At 34.0% G+C, this 17332-nt stretch overlaps 2 protein-coding genes across 3 annotated transcripts; both read left to right on the forward strand.

Annotated features, from left to right (window-relative positions):
- The first annotated feature begins 3467 nt into the window (after positions 1–3467).
- Positions 3468–10856, forward strand: LOC145568369 (F-box/kelch-repeat protein At3g23880-like). Of its 2 annotated transcripts, none has more exons than XM_081627797.1 (4): positions 3468–4673; positions 6311–6512; positions 8633–8781; positions 9565–10856. In XM_081627797.1, the coding sequence occupies exon 1, from the start codon at positions 3578–3580 to the stop codon at positions 4601–4603; it is 1026 nt and encodes a 341-aa protein (XP_081483923.1). In that variant the 5' UTR covers positions 3468–3577; the 3' UTR covers positions 4604–4673; positions 6311–6512; positions 8633–8781; positions 9565–10856. The 2 variants fall into 2 exon arrangements, with proteins under 2 accessions (XP_081483923.1, XP_081483924.1); XM_081627798.1 differs by having other exon boundaries at positions 8633–8777.
- LOC145566143 (F-box/kelch-repeat protein At3g23880-like) lies at positions 9603–10739 on the forward strand. The gene is made up of 2 exons (XM_081625668.1): positions 9603–9944; positions 10041–10739. The coding sequence occupies exons 1-2, from the start codon at positions 9603–9605 to the stop codon at positions 10737–10739; spliced, it is 1041 nt and encodes a 346-aa protein (XP_081481794.1).
- Positions 10857–17332: the final 6476 nt, after the last annotated feature.

Below are 17332 nucleotides of genomic sequence, written 5' to 3' on the forward strand. Positions count from 1 at the left end.
TTGATGAAGAAACTTTAAAAACAAGTATTGATAGCAAACAACCACTAGATTGATGTGCTATGCCAAAGTTACACCTTCGTACCCTTTGTGTAGCACTAAGCTCTCCACATAAGTACCAAGATTATAACTACGGAAAATTTTTCTTTGTTGTACTCGATGACTCATAATTAGGGGTGTAAATGAACCAAGCCGATCAATAAACTACTCGTGTTCGGGCTCGGTTGAAGCTCGTTCATGTACGTTTATTTAATAAATGAGCCGAGCTTGAACAAATTTTGAACCTCGTTTAATAAATGAGCTTGAACACGAACATAGATATGCTCGTTTATATAAGTTCATGAACAACTCGTTTATTTATGTTCATAAACTACTCATTTATTTATGTTCATGAATTATTGATTTATTTACAATTGTTAATTTAGTTATTAAATTTATAATTAAGATTCAATTATTATGCTTATTTTGAAATTTTCAAATATTAAAAGTACAAAGCTCATTTATTGGAGAAGCTCGATTATTATTAAGTTTGTTCATGAAAGAGTCATTAAATAAACGAGTTGTTCATGAACCGTTTGTGAACATATAGTGTACTCAATGAGCCGAGCTTGAACAGAAATTTGAGCTCGCTTGAAAGCTCGGGATCGTGCTCGAACTCGCCTAAGTTAAATGAACTTGAACATGAACAAGGTAATACTCGGCTTGGCTCAGCTCGGCTCATTTACACCCCTACTCATAATGTTATAAAAAAATCAATTGGTATTTTCAATATACATAACCTTAAGCCCGTCATGTGTGAAATCCGTATAGGTATTTAAATTAGAATCTCCTGAAAAGAATAGGCGCCATAGATCCTTTCCTTTATTCTTTTCAATTACCCATACGCAAGCTCTTACTCGAGAAATACCAAAAATAGCTAATGATCCCCCGAGGAGGAAAATAAACCTGAACATTTATTTCCCAATATCAGGCATCTTCACATAGCTAAATTCCTCAGATCCAATGTCAAACGAAAAAAGACGGGTTTCTTCTCCTTGAAACCTAGGATGAGGTTTCCAATACCAAGCTCCTTGATAAAAAAAATAACCTTATTATGATCAATTAATTCAAAACACCACTTGGTAACATTCGTCTAGGGGTGTAAATGAACCAAGGCGATCAATAAACAACTCGTGTTCGGGCTCGGTTGAAGCTCGTTCAGGTACGTTTATTTAATAAATGAGCCGAGCTTGAACAAATTTTGAAGCTCGTTTAATAAATGAGGTTGAACACGAACATAAATATGCTTGTTTAGATAAGTTCATGAACAACTCGTTTATTTATGTTCATGAACTACTGTTATTTATGTTCATGAATTATTGATTTATTTACAATTGTTAATTTAGTTATTAAATTTAGGCAAAATTGGTATAAACCACCTTTTTTGTCCAACTTTTTTGAAAAAACCACCTTTTATATTTTTTTATTTACTAAACCACCTTTAAAGAACCAAAATTCTTGATTGCACCACCCCTATTTCGGTCAAAGACCTATTACGATTTGACTTTAACATTATTTAAACTTCGTATGTACCACTTTTGACTAGCTGCTATGATGATTTATATTTAAGAAAAAATATAGTGATGTGATTTCGTGTTAGATTCATCCCAATTAATATTAATCATATGTTTATAATTTTAATTAAAATAATACATTGCCAAACATGAAAAAATAAATGTTATAAAAAAACAGAGGAAGTATATATAACGCTTAAAAATGAGGTAGTCCCAATTAATCAATTTGATAAACAAAATTTGTTTATCAAATGACAAAATGGTAAATAAAACAACATATAAACATATATGTCTAGTCATCATGACATTTCTGTAAATAAATCAACAATAGCAGGACCCATATTTAATACGAAAATGTTGATTTATTTACAATTTTGCCATTTGATGAATAAATTTTGTTTCTCAAATTGATTAACTGGTATTTCTGCTTAAAAATTAACAAAATGGTAAATAAAACAACATATGTCCAGTCATCATGGCACTTTCGTAAATAAATCAACAATAGTGGGACCCATATTTAATACAAAATTGTTGATTTATTTATAATTTCTCCATTTGATGAACAAATTTTGTTTATCAAATTGATTAACTGGTATTTTCTGCTTAAAAATTAACGTTACATTTAGATGTATTAAAAATAAAACAAACCTGAACAAGTCAATTTAGATTTCAACTTAAATAAAACACTGAATAACCAGTAGTTGAAGGCTGGTCTCGAGACCAGGTAGATATTTATGGCCCCTTGTTCAAAAATGAACATTTACTATAACAAAAATGAATATTTTCTAATTGAACATATTTTACAATAATGTTGTATTTTTCAATAATTAAATGTTCATTTTCATGCAGTATGATGTTCATTCTTAATAAATAAATGTTCATTTATATAATATTAAATGTATATTTTTTTTTCAGTGTCATATTCTCTTTATTTTATATTATATTATAAATGTTTATTTTTATATATTGCAATGTTCAATTACTAAATGAACATTTACTTACACGAAGTGTACAAAATAACATGTGCACTTTTTATTGCATAGATGTTAAAAAATAACATTAAAGAAACTATGAAATGATATGTTCATTTTTTACAACTCAAATGTTCAGTTATATAACATTAGATGTACAATCTTTTTTTCAGTTTCATAGTCTCTTTGTTTTATTCTTATATATTATAAATGTTCATTTTTATATATTGCAATGTTCAATTACTAAATGTTCATTTTTTTTCTAATAAATGTTCATTTTTTTCTAGTAAATGTTCATTTTTTTCTAGTAAATAAACTTAAACAAGGAATATACTCACAATCAACCGTAAAGAAGGAATTAAAAACACACAAAATTATTCAATAAAAAAAACGTTGAATCAAAAAAGCAATAAATAAACTTACTTCATCCAATAATGAAGGAAGAATTGCAGATGAACAATCAGTAGCAACCTCCATTGCTATTCATAAACAAAAAAAATAAAAAATCTTGAATACCTTGAATATGTAGAACAATTCAACACTAGAAATTAAAAAAAAAAATCGAATATGAATAATGAAAGAGAAAATATTGTAAAATCTAGAAGAGAGAGAAAGTTTGAATTAAATGAAAAAAAATACTTTATATACTCAACAAAGGAAATAAATATAACTAGAAATTAAAAATGGAAATATAAGCTGAAAAAAAAAGCAACGTCGTTTAGAGGAAGGATCAGCCAAATAAGAGTGGGCTCCATATTACAAAACGACGTCGTTTTGACAAGGGACCATCAAATGATAGCTGGTCACGAGATCAGGCAAAAATTTACGCTGAATAACCTCGACCCGACCTCATCAGACCCGACAAGGTGACAACCCATGGCCAATAAAAAAACCAAGGGACCAGGAAGTAACACAATATACAAGACGACTCGCCAAAAAAAAAAAAAAAAAAAAAATAAAAATTCTCATAAGAAAAACCCCAAATGCAAAACCCCATCAACTAACAGTCCGTCTTCTTCCTCTTACAGTGATCCTCCATTCTGCAAATCGCTCAAAATGAGGGGTCGGAAAAGGCAAACACCATTGCTAGAACACCAGTATTTAACCCCAGATCTATGGAGGGAGATCTTGGCCAGGTCGCCAGTGGAAACCCTTTTACGATTCAGGTGTGTTTGTAAAACCTGGTGTTCTTTAATTGATTCTCCTGATTTCATTTCTATGCATCTCAAATTTTACAAGAATCCTCGAATTTTAACTGTTGAACCTATACCCAAAACATTTTCTGATTTCAAATTTATAACTCGTCGGAGTGATTCAATGAGAAAACTTGCTCAACTTGATACGAATTTAGAATCCCGAATGAATTTTGAAAGTGTAATGGTTGATGGGTTGATGTTGATTGGGCGATTTACTTTCCATGATTCGGATTCGAAAGAATTGAGTTTGTTGAACCCTTCTATTAGGAAAACCATGTTACTTCTCCATTGCCCTCTTAAATGTATTAAGTTTAGTAATGTTGGATATTATCTAGGATTTGCTCCTTTAAGTAAGGTTTATAAGGTGGTTGCTTTGGAGGCAGTGGAGCTTGGTGGTGCTCAAGCTTCGGAGTTGTCGATTGAGATTGCCATTTATTCGCTTAGTGGCCGTGTTTGGAGGGTTAAACCCGTCTGGAGAAATGTTCCAAGGTGGTGTTTTAGTTTAATGAGGTTGAGGAATGGGGCTGTTTTCTGCCAAGGGGCATTGTACTGGAGACCTTATTATGGATTCATAGGGAAAGATACTCATCTTCTTTCTTTTGACTTGGATTCCGAGGAATTTAGTTTTCTGAAGATGCCGGATTTTGGGGAGGAAATGCGCAAGTTTCTTTTTCTGTTTGGTGGGTCATTAGCAGTTTTTGGTATTTCTCGTGTTAGAGCTTGTGTATGGGTAATTGAAAAGAATCACGGAGAGGAGCCATGGTGCCAATTTTCTTCTGGAGATTCTAATTTGGATGCCTATAATTTCTTTGACTGTTGTTCAATGCTTTCGTTGTTCATGTCTGGATACTTATGTGGAGAGCTTGGTGTTGCACAAAGGATGTGAAGGCACAACTTTGACCTCACTCGCATAAAAAGGACTACAATGTAAACCGGTAGATGCTGAATGATGACAGGTAACAGTAATGCATTTTATCTACGGGCTGTTTGTTGTTTGTTTTTAAAGCTTCGTCAAGGTCATATTATTGGATGTTGTTTGTCTTGCTGTTTGGCCTGCTATATCCCACAACAAATTTGTTACAAAAGCTTTATAATAATGTTTGTTTTTGGACTGTTTCTCAGTTCTGTCTGCCAATTTTTATTTCTAAGCTCAATTTTGCTAATTACTCTGTAACACTACCTTGGAAGCTAAGCTAATAAAGAATGTTTGGAACAATTTTGCCCAATAATCTGATACTGTGTCTTCAATAATTAACTGAGCAATACTTTTGTAGGATAGACAATGGGATAGAGTAAACATTTGTAGGATAGACAATGGGGCAGAGTAAGATGTCTTAAAATTTACTTCAGTAAGCCTGTGAATTAGCTTTTGAGAGTATCTCTTATGTTACCTAGTATTGATGGTGGACTTGTGGTTGATATGTACAATGTTAATGCCTGAATGTAAGTACTGTTTTAGCATAGAAATTGAAACATGCATATAGGTGGCTTGGTGGGTTCTTTATATTAGCAAGAATTGGGCAAAGATGATATAGGTAGAACTCTGAAGTACACTCTGAAATACAGTAAGGTGCTTGTTTGCCAATCACGTGGATGGCTGAGTTATGCTCTACTTTAGTCACCATCATTAAAGTCTGTATGAAATTATGAATTTGTAACCGCTGTGACTGAATTCACTGAACTGCAAATTTATAATAATTCTTGGTACATGAGCATAGGCTGGAAATTACAACTAAGATTTGTGAGATGATGTTTCAAGTAAAGTTTGAGACTAGATAGCAACCTGTGGAAAAATTAACGCATGTAAAAAAAAGTATATCATGAGAGTTCAATAACTGTGTAAAAAATAGCTATTCAGAAGCACCAAACATACTCTGCTGTGTCCAGAGTCAAGTAGAACCACACTTACATATAATGTCCAATGTTTAACTCAACAGTCATCTGAATAAGTAATTAAATGGGTTCTATCTTTCGGTTGGATGTAAATCTGGTCTTCATAATTCAAGTTTTGGCTCCAAGAAAGAGATATTCTACGAAACTACAAGAATAAATTACCACAAATTGTAACCATTTGTATAACTAGAGTTATAGGCCTTATAGCATTGTGAAAAGAAAAAGATTCTGCTCTCATCTACTCATTACCGAGACCCAGATTCCAGGGCTTAATTGGATGAGGTGCCACCAAAAAATGAACCATGTTGTAAAGTATTGAGTTTTCCCTAGTGATATGGAGTCTTCTATATGTGGTAGAAATCAGTCAACAAAAGTGTATGGAAACCAGTGTATCTCACCAATTTTGGAATATGATTAATTATTTTTTCTCTCAGGTGTAACATTGAGTGTATGTTCCTGTTGTAGAACTCTTGAGTACCCAAAAATGAAAAATGGGTACTTTTCATGAAATGTGGAATTTAAAACATAAGTTAAAATTCCATTGTAGACATTATATTTCTCTTTTTCATGAATGTTAATGTTAACCTTGATTTTTCATGTAGGCATAGTGTCTTGCAAGTCTAACTTGTTGGTTTCATGGGTGAAAGGATATGTTTTCTTCTAATTTATTTATTTATTTTTATACCACATACATATGCAGACAATGCAATTTTGCTGGAGTAATGGGTTAGCAATTGGTGCAAACTTACATTAATCAATGAAAACCGAAGATTGTGAAGAGAAATCCCAATAGTTAACTTGAGATTTTGCTGAAAGTGCTCTGTCCAAAAGAAAGAAGAAGAAAGAAGAGGAAGCCGTGATCTTGAATAGATTCAGAAGTCAGAACCATCATTGTTCTTCAGGTCAGTTCTTAAAATTAAATTTTCTTAATTGCATTTAAATTTGTTCTAACTTTAATTTGAGTATAAATACGACATAATTATTCCTGGACAACAAAGCTATAAGTGTATAGAATACAGAGGCAGCGACATGAAATCTAAATTCCAAAATCCTAAGTTTGGGTCTTGTATAGAAATAATAGAATGCAGAGGAAAAGGCATTGAGTTCATCTATTTTTTGAGATTTGTGTTTGTAAAATTTCTTCAAATATGTGGTTGTTAATCTCATTGTCTTGAAAATGTGTTTCATGTTGTATCTTGTTAAACAAAGAGTGAACTTAAAAAAAAAATCCCTAGTTATCATAGATGATAAATATATAGGAGATTTTTTCCAATTTTGCAAACAATTTGTAGTTACATACCCTTTATGATCACGATAATGTATATGTCAATGTTACAACCAGGTGTTAAATAAGTAAATTATACTGTACCCTCTACATTTTTTTTGTTGCGCTATGTAGAGGTGTCAATTCGGGTCACTGATTGGGTTCAGGTTGGGTCTAGTCGGGGGAGTTATGCTAAATTATTGTGCCTATGCACATCGAATTTTGGATTTGTACTGGTCACGTCAGTTGTTGATAGCTCTAGTCCTGTGCGTATGAGCATGTGTGGATAAATATATAAGTAGTAAGTGGATGTAAACCTGGGGTAGGATGGAAATTCTGATTTACTCGTACAAAATTTAAATATATGTCATTCTTTGCTTTAGTCAACACCATTGCTTTGTTAGTCATACATGTAAAGGATACAACAGACTTTTCATTCATTCATGGCTAGAAATACACAATGAAGTAGGTGGCTCTGATGTGGTTTGGACTACAACAGTAGCAGATCATCTGGAACAAAGATAAGGGGGTAGTTAGTAGTATTACTAAAGTCGAGTTGATATGGAAATTTGTGTTCTGAAATAAACATGTCGACTGATATTAGCTAACCTGTTAGAGGATCTAAACAACTAGATCTTATTGCTAATCCTGTACAGCATGACCGTAGTAACTAATAAGCATATAGATGTTTATAATTTTGCTAGCGTGATGGTTGCTAGGGGTGGTTGCGGGTTGACATATTCCTTCTCGTTTTTGTTGCGGATTTTCTTACAAAATGCCTCACTAATGAATTATTTTCCGTCACAAGTGCAATATTTCCATCTGTCATTTCACCCTGTGCAGATTGAGGGGTGTTTTCTAAAGTTTCAACTAGTATTTAACGGAGGTAGTATCTTCTTTGTATATACGGCTCCCGTATCAGGGTTGAGCCATTATTCATTCTGTTGCTTGGGGTTTGGGGTTACTTGTTGAGAGTGGAGAAGGGAGATTAATATTCAAGGGGGTTATTGAAGAATATGGGGATATTAAATTTTTAACTAGCGTGATTTTACTTTTATTCAACATTATGGACATCTACAAGAAATATGTTAGCTTGGTCTCCTAAACACTGTAATTTTAACTAGTGATATGAGTCATATGACCTTTAAATCTATAAAAAGAAAGCATAATATGATGAATATGAAACTATCGTGATTTTCAATTTACTCAATTGCACTACCAAAAGAATATGTAGGATAGGGTTCGTTTTACCAAAATAGAATAAAAAAGGCAGGTTCAAATCTCACTCGCTGCTAAGGTGTGGTTTTATAGACAACCACTCTATGTTGCTACTTCTAATGCTAATTCTCACCACTATAATCTTGCTAAACACTTTATATGATATCAACTATGTTTTGACTTAGTCAAACCATTAACCTTTACATGAAAAGCTATCACGTGTTGGTAGTAGACGGGTTGTCCAAATATCAGCTGGCTTTATGTTATTCTTCTCCAATCTTGGGATGTATATCTTATATTGATTCTGTGTTGTAGTAGTAGGGTAAATTATTATCAATTTTGATTCCTTATCATGCATGATATTTCAGGGATAGTTGTTGTTGTGTTTGCTTTAATTCCTTTATCAATAATCGCTGCTTTGTACTGCCTTGTTCTTTGCTTATGTTGTTAAGCATACGTGAGTTTACAATATGAAAGCAAAACTCACCATGGAACATCCAATAATTGACTTACCATGAATTTGATCTTAATTTGATGCAGGTTATGTAGGTTTGAGCTTAGCTTCCTTCAGTTCTTTCGTACAAAGTTCATATTGGGATTCTTCATTTTCTTGGGTTTTCAAGACATCAATACTTTAATGATTATGAAACAATTAAGATTTTTGGCCCCTCCATACAGGTTCTGGGTAGGTAATACTTCGATTTTTTGAATTGGGCTTGAATCTTTCTTACTAGAGTATTTATTCAGTGCCTAGTGTTTTTGCCCTTTATTATAAAATAAATAAATAAATAAATATGGACTATATATTCTTATTTCCTAAGCAAAATCCTTTTTTTTTTTTTTTTTTTTTTTTTTTTTGGGTTCACTATGTTCCAGTGGTTCCCATGATATCTCTGGTTGGCTTCGTGCTCCATGAACTTGGTTTTCCCAGGGTTTTATTTTAATGTCAATCACTTCTTTATTTTCACTTTTTCTGAGTGTAGTTTGGCTCATCTTAACATATGAGCAAATTTTATGCTACGTAGAAGACATGTTGCATTGAGCCATTGTGGCCAGGGAACCCACATGATGATGGAGTTCTATTTTTTTAAAAATTAATTTATTTTGCTGTAAAAATCCTATATTATTAACCTACTTTTGTCAATTTTTAACCTGATTAGTGATAACTTTTTATTATAATTTTAATGTTATCACTTATCAGGTATTCAGGTTATAAGATAATAATTACTTTTGTACAATTTTTTTTACAAAAAAAAAAAAAAATGAACTCTTAACCCAATCTGTATAAAACTTTGTTTTCAACCAATTCAAAACTTATAAGATAACCAAATCTCTAATTAATTTTCCAGTTAAAGGTTAAACGTTTATTATAATTTTACTAAGTACATACCATGATACCAACCTCTGACTTTCGGCAGTCAAGTCTCCTTCTACCTTAACAATTTCACTTTGAAAAAAAAAATGAATTGCAGATGACAAGTATTTACCAATGGAATTATGGACGGAAATCATGGCGAGGCTACCGGTGAAAACCCTTTTACAATACAGGCGTGTTTGCAAAATATGGTGTTCTTTAATTGATTCCCCGGATTTCATGTATAAGCATCTTCAATGTTACAACAATAATCATGACATAACTCTTGTATCAACCCAAGAGCAACTCGACCCCTGTAAAAACATAGGATGCACTTTCGCTCTACATAAAAATTACACTTTCAAGATGTATATTGATAATTTGCGTTCAACTCTTAAAACTTACACCTATTTTGGAGTTTGTAAAGGTTTGACGTTATGGTATCAAAAATATGGTGTTGAGCTCAGATTGTGGAACCCTTCTACTAGAAATTCAATGGTACTTCCCCAAATCATTGGAATAATATAAGAGTCTTTTCGACGGATATATAATCGCTATCTTGTAGGATATGCCCTTTCTAGTAATGATTATAAGGTGGTTGAATTCGATCTTTTCAATATTTATAAGGGGTCCAACATATGCTCTTGTGTTTATTCCTTCAATGATAAGCGTTGGAGGCTTAAGAACATTAATACTGTGAATTTCCCAGTTGATGTTAAATTTTCATTATATGCATGTCGAAGAGCCTATGTTTATTTTGAAGGGGCTGCATATTGGATTGGAGGTTACCATAAAAGTCATCCTTCGACTGAGACTCGTGTTGTTTACTTTGATTTTGATATTGAGGAATTTGGTTTCGTCAAATTGCCTGATGTTGGGAAACAAATAATTGCCAGGTTAATCTTCGTTTTGGGAGATTCAATAGCTGTTTTGAGCATATATTTTGAAAGCACCCGTGTTTGGGTTATGGAGAAGACGGATTGTAAAAAGGATTCGTGGAGGTTATGGTTTTCTGGAGGTGCTTATTTATGTGCTACCGTGGATCTTGTAAGTAGCCGGGTGATTGATTTTGATTCAGAGGTTCTGTATGACCAGAAGAGCTGTACAGTTTTGATACGAATCTCCAATAAGATATATTATTATGACTCCAACAATCAGAAATTACAACCGATTAGAAGAAAGAGTGATTTTCCAATGTGCTTTACTTATGAGGAGAGCTTGCTGTTTTCCAAAGGGCAGACTTTGATTCCCCTTGCTCGCTCTACTTTGATTAATTTTAGTGATTACTTATGACAGTCTCACTGAGTTGTTGTTTGGTTACTCTGAACTTATCATAAACTGATTACTTGGTTATTGCTCTTTAAAGATTGCATTCCTTACATACCGCGATTATTTTATATCATTGTTTCAACTATGGAAGGGGTGATATGATGTCATCTAGCTTTAACTTCTCCATATTCCAATCATTAGTCATGAAAACTTTCCTATTGTAATTACATATTTACATTTTTTTTTTTTTGAAAGAATTACATATTTACATTTGTAGCAAATAGAATAGAGTTTTTGAATGCATTGTTAAAGGAAAAATTTGCATGCCACCGGCCTGTGTTGAATTTCAATGGTTGGAGCTTCTTAGTCTTCTTCTACCAACGTGAAGCTTGGTTGGCTTCAATGGATTCATTGGAGCAGTCATGTTCTTCGGTTGTTGGCTTCATCAGTTGGCCTCAAAGATCAAAGAGTTCTTGAAATTTGCAAACAAATTACTTTGCATTGTAGTAATTTTCTTGACATCTTCTGCTATACTCCTCAAAAAAAATCAATATATTATTATTAAAAAAAAAAAAAAAAAATCATCAAAAAGATTGAAAAAACGATCGGCAAAGTAGCGTGAAGATATTGGGGTTTAATTAGTTATTTGTTATGTTTAAAAAGATATACTAACGTATAAATAAAAGATGTAGAATAGGTAAATAGGTAATTATTGATTACTAAAGAATAGGTATAAGTAATAAGTGGCTGCTAAGCAACTCATAATCTATGAACTAATTTTTTTTTTTTTTTTTTTTTTGGTGTTCACTCGGTTCACCCTTTGGGCTAATCCCGGAAAAAAAAAAAAAAAAGATTAACTTGGCAATCATTTCTTTCCCAGCATTAGGCGATTTGACAAATCCTCAAGATCAAAATTAAACTAAACAGCAAGAGTCTCAGTCAAAGGTCTTCTAAGTTTACGTACGATCCAACCCTTCCAAGAAACATATACTCTTATCAACTGGAAATATCACAGTATAAATGTTCTCAACATTCCAATGGTGATCATTGACAGAATAAACAAAAGCAGACCATACGTTCGACACCTTATAATCGACAGTGTCGAATCCTACAACCTTATATTCATTGCTAGAGAGGGGCAAATCCCATTAGAAAGTATTCATATTTTTCCACATTTAAACTATGCATAAGCATAGTACAAATCAGAAACGTGGTTGCTATCTCTCTAATGCCCGGGGTTACCTGGCTCAGCTGGCTGTTACCTGTTCACAATGTCTAAGGGGTGCAGTACATATTCTGCCAGATGTTTAAAGATCACATAATATAGAACAAAGAAATTGGTTGCCCGCAACATTTTTCATTAAAAACAATTAGAGTATTCTGTATTTGACATGACAAATGATCACCAAAACATCTATCCTCAACTGCATCCTACTAATGAAGAGCATGTACAAATCAGATTTATCAGAAGCCTGTTTATATAATCTTCAGAATGCTGAGACGATCCCAGGATATCCAAGTGCAGCAAGTTCAGCAAGAATAATCTTAAGTCCACAAGTTCCTGCTCCCATTAATCATTGTAGCTCATAGACTCATACCTTAAGTCCTTAATTCAATGCTGCTCCTTTAAAAACTGTTACTATAGAGAAAATGCATATGAATTAATGAATGAGGAGTAAAAATAACGAACAATGGAAGAAACTTGATCATGGATTATATTGTTATCTGCAGCTCTCTGAATCAAGGTACATCAACTAGTCAACTACACATCATTTTTCAGAAACAATTGGGTCTAGACATTAGAGGGTATAGACTAAAGTAAATCTTTGTGGTTTTAGAATCAGTACTAAGTTTGGGAAATTAAAGTGTCCAGAAATTTAACAGAGGGCCAAGCAAGGTTGATTCCTGTTATTCATATTCAAATACATTTCAACAGCAAATATAGGGACTTGAAAAAAAAGGGGAATTGTCAGAGAGGAAGGAGGCAACAGAGAAAAGGCTTCCAAAATATACTCGTGAAGAAGATTTCTAAAAAGATTCTACAAGTCACCGTTGAAGACAAGAATTAACAATTGATAAAAGTCTTGAAGAGGTAATCAATGAATATGAGATTACATCACAGGACAAGAGAGTGACAGACTACTCTGGTACTTGCTAGTGTGAAAAAAATTAAATGAGATATCACTAGATTCTTATTATAGAACTATTTTCCAACATGAAATTAGCATATTTTATAAATTAAAATATTTAGCGATACAATATTTGCTTAAATTAGCTGAATTGAACATAGTTTAATTTTTGTTTTAAGCGACCTACAAATAGGATCTTACAGTTAATCTACACAAACAAATCAACTAGCCTGAATGGATTGTAACGACACAAGTAGGATTGCAAAACATATAATTTATAATATTACTATGCCAAAACATTTGAATATATCATAAATTCTAATGAATATTTGTGTAGTTCACATCCATAAATCTTTCCAATGATCTTCCATAGTTGGCCAGGCCACAACCTTCTTGTCATGGGCAGGATATGATGATGTCAAATTCTGACCGTTGTTTCCTTTGTACAACACCAAGCTCTCTGCATAAGCATCTAGAGTTACTACATTACTATAGCTATAGAATGATCTCAACGTTTGTACTTTCCGGGTAGAAATTGAGTAAGAAAACACTTCATTGCTGGTCTGAAAGATAAATGTATCTCTATCCCATCCATTATAGAAAATCCTTGAATGTATGTACGACAAACCGTGAATTTGACATGATAAATCCTCAATAATAGTTGAGTCTCTTGAAAGCCACGGCCTCCACGATGGCTTCTTTCTGCTATCCTTATCCATAATCCATACACAAAAGCAATTAGAAGCTAGACACACTCAAAACCGCTAATTTCTCACAAAGAAGGAAAATAAACCTAGTGATTTTTCCTTCCATGACATCCACCGGCAACTCCACATAGCTTAAATCCACGGAATCAAAATCAAAGGAGACGAGATGAGTCTTGGTAATCCAGTACCAAGCCCCTTGATAAAATACACGATTGTTTAGAGATGGTGGGAAGAGGACATCATTCCTCTTTATTGCAGAACTCCAGCTATGACCTGGAGATGAATAAATTGCAATCGAAATATTAGTTCCTCCATGAAAAGAACTTTCTTCATGACATTCAAAGGCAGCCACCTTAAAATTATTGTCTTCATCGTCAGAAGAAGGATATCCTAGCATATATGTCAATGGATGACATGGGTAGGAACTTATTGGAGTTCTTGAACTCAGAACTCAGAAAAATACAGAGAAAAAATGTAGAAAAAGAGGAGAGAATTTTATTATGACTAAAAACTGATGATTTCATACAAGCTAGAAGAAATATATAGCATACATCACTAAGGGAATCTCTAACAAACTCAATACATCACCAAAAGCGTGGGAAGTCAGTCATAACAGAATTATGCCAGCTCATCAACATCATAACATAATGTGCCAGCTCATCGATCCAAACCTTAGGGAAAAACTGTTGTGTCATCTTCAGCTTGATCAAAAGTTATATGCTTCAATGTATGGTCTTGATCTTCTGCAGTGAGATCATCATGATCAAGGTGATCATGATTCTCATTACCCCCCCCCCCTCAAGCTAGGAGGTGGCTGAGAGAAAGACATCCCTAGCTTGGACAACAGCTCTAGAAGATGAGGAGAAGGTAAAGACTTAGTAAAAAGATCAGCTAACTGATCTTTAGTAGGTAGATAGGTAAGCTCAATAAGACCTTCCAAGACCTTTTCCCTAGTGAAATGACAATCAAGCTCAATGTGCTTGGTCCTTTCATGTTGAACTGGATTTTTGCCCAAGTGAATAGCAGAGAGATTATCAACATTCAGCCTGACAGGTTTCAGATCTGTCACACCCAAATCTTGCAATAATCTGACTAACCAAGTAATCTCATAGGAAGCAGCAGCCATAGCCCTGTATTATGCTTCTGTAGAAGACATAGAAAGAGTAGTCTGCTTTTTAGACTTCCAAGATATAGGACTTTTGCCAAGTAACATGAGGTAGCCAGTAACTGATCTTCTAGTATTAGGACAGGTTGCCCAATCAGAATCTGAATATCCTTGCAGAGTCAGCTGTTGGGAAGACTGACAAGATGCCTTGACCAATAGAACCAGCTACATATCTTAGAACATGTATTAGAGCTTGAACATGTTGAAGCCTTGGTGACTGTAAGAACTGACTGAGAGATTGAACAGCAAAGGAAAGATCAGGTCTAGTGTGAGTGAGGAAGTTCAATTTACCAACCAAACACCTATACTTGCTAGGATCACCATAGAAATCCCCTTCTTCTGCAAACAACTTCAAGTTGACAGGCAATGGTGTTTTTGCAGATTTTGAGACATCAAATTCACAATTTTCCAAGAGTTCCTTTGTGAATTTCTTTTGACTGAGAATGAGTCCATTTGAAACTCTAGTAATCTCAATGCCAAGGAAATAGCTAAGCTCACCCAAGTCCTTTATGCTGAAAACAGTATGCAGATGCTGCTTCAAATCCTCCAGAATAGAAACATTAGTGCCAGTCAAAATAATGTCATCTACATAGACTGCAGCAATGCAAAGATCAATTTCTGACTTGTAGATGAACAAGGAATAATCATTTTTGTTTTGAACAAAACCTTTCAACTGCAATTCTGAATTCAGCCTAGAAAACCACTGTCTGCTAGCCTGTTACAGCCCATAGAGTGATTTCAGCAACTTGCAGACTTTGTTTTGTGGATTAGGAAGACCAGGAGGCATTCTCATATAGACTTATTCATCAAGAGTGCCATGAAGAAAGGCATTATTGATGTCAAGTTGAAATAAAGGCCAACTTTTACTTGCTGCAATAGCCAACAGACACCTTATTGTAGCCATTTTAACTACAGGTGAGAATGTCTCATCATAATCCAACCCATATTTCTGAGTGTAACCTTTAGCTACAAGCCTTGCCTTGAACCTTTCAACTGTTCCATCCTTTTTTAACTTGATTTTAAACACCCATTTGCATTCAATAGCTTTCTTGCCCTTAGGTAAATCTGTCACCTCCCAAGTACCAGTAGAAGCCAGGGCTTCCAGTTCTTTGTTCATAGCTTCTACCCATTCTGGGTATTGAGAAGCCTCAAAAAATGTTGCAGGCTCAGTGAGAGAACAAAAGCTAGTGATCAAAGCTTTACAAGGTGTTGGAAGCTCATCAAAACTCACCAAATTACACCAATGCGAAGAACCAGTCACAACACACACAAAATTATCCATCCAACTTGGTCTTTTTGTGGGTCTAGTTGATTGTCTTATTGGTAAAAGAGGTTGAATATGTGTATGAGTATGTGTTTGGGTTTGGGGTTGAGGTATTTGGGTAAGTGTTTGGTCATTTTGTGGAGTTAGAACAGGAGAATCAGGAATAACAGACTCAGAATCAGAAAAATTCTGTTGTCCAGTTCCTGAGTTAGGGTCTGGATTCTGAACAAAAATATCAGGAATCTCAAGATCAGTTCCAAAGTTAAAGGGTGTATCTGCTGGTAAGAAAATAGGGTAAGGCTGTTGGGAAGAATTTGAGAAATGAAAGGGAAAGTGTTTCTCATGAAAGGTAACATCTCTTGAAACAAATATTTTGTTTGATTCAAGATTAAGCAATTTATAAGCCTTTTGGCCAGTTGGATAGCCAATGAAAACACATGGAGAAGCTCTTGGATCAAACTTAGACCTTTGTGTCTTCAGAGTATTGGCAAAAGCAAGACATCCAAAAACCCTCAAATGATCTATGTTAGGTTTTGTTGAAAACAACTATTCATATGGAGTCACAAACCCAATACTACTCAAAGGCATTCTATTAATCAAGTGTGTGGCTGTCAAAAGACATTCTCCCCAAAATTTTATAGGTAATTTTGACTGGAAGAATAAGGATCTAGCTGTCTCCAAAAGATGTATATGCTTCCTTTCTACAACGCCATTTTGCTGTGGTGTATCAACACAGCTAGTTTGATGAAAAATCCCAAACTTCTGATAAACTGGCAAAATCCTGCCCTCACATAACTCCTTGGCATTATCAGTCCTAATAGACTTGACCTAAACCTCAAACTGATTTTGGATGATGCCAAACAAATAATCCAAAATATCAACAGAATCTGATTTATTTTTCATTAAAAAAGTCCAAGTGTGTCTTGACATATCATCAACTACAGTGAGAAAATATGTACAATTATCATGTGTCATAGCCTTGTAAGGCCCCTAAACATCAATGTGTAACAAATCAAAGCATCTATTACACTTAGAACTAGAGATAGGAAAAGGTTTCCTAGTTTGTTTAGCCATGGGACAAATTTGGCAAACAGAATCTAAACAACATTTAGAAGGAATACTTGCATTCAAATAATGCAGTTTATTGAATGGCAAGTGCCCTAATCTTAAATGCAGAAGTTTTGCTTCTTCAGCTACTGCCAGATTCACAGTCAGAGTGTTCTCCATATGATCTTCATCAACAGCATAAAGACCAGACTCCAAGTTACCAAGAACTAGGGAATTTTTCTGAAAATCCTGAATCATGCACTTGTCATGAGTGAAAACAATTTCACAACTCATGTCCTTACACA

Source organism: Chenopodium album, chromosome 11 (genome assembly GCF_948465745.1).
Source record: "Chenopodium album chromosome 11, dcCheAlbu1.1, whole genome shotgun sequence".
NCBI classification, from domain to species: Eukaryota; Viridiplantae; Streptophyta; class Magnoliopsida; order Caryophyllales; family Amaranthaceae; genus Chenopodium; species Chenopodium album.

What these genes read in the sequence shown, in the direction of transcription:
- LOC145566143 (XM_081625668.1), top strand. Translation starts at nt 9,603, where the DNA reads ATGGCGAGGCTACCGGTGAAAACCCTTTTACAATACAGGCGTGTTTGC. An exon ending in CTTCTACTAGAAATTCAATG is followed by an intron (nt 9,945 to 10,040) that starts GTACTTCCCCAA and finishes AATGATTATAAG; the next exon opens with GTGGTTGAATTCGATCTTTT.
- LOC145568369 (XM_081627797.1), top strand. Translation starts at nt 3,578, where the DNA reads ATGAGGGGTCGGAAAAGGCAAACACCATTGCTAGAACACCAGTATTTA.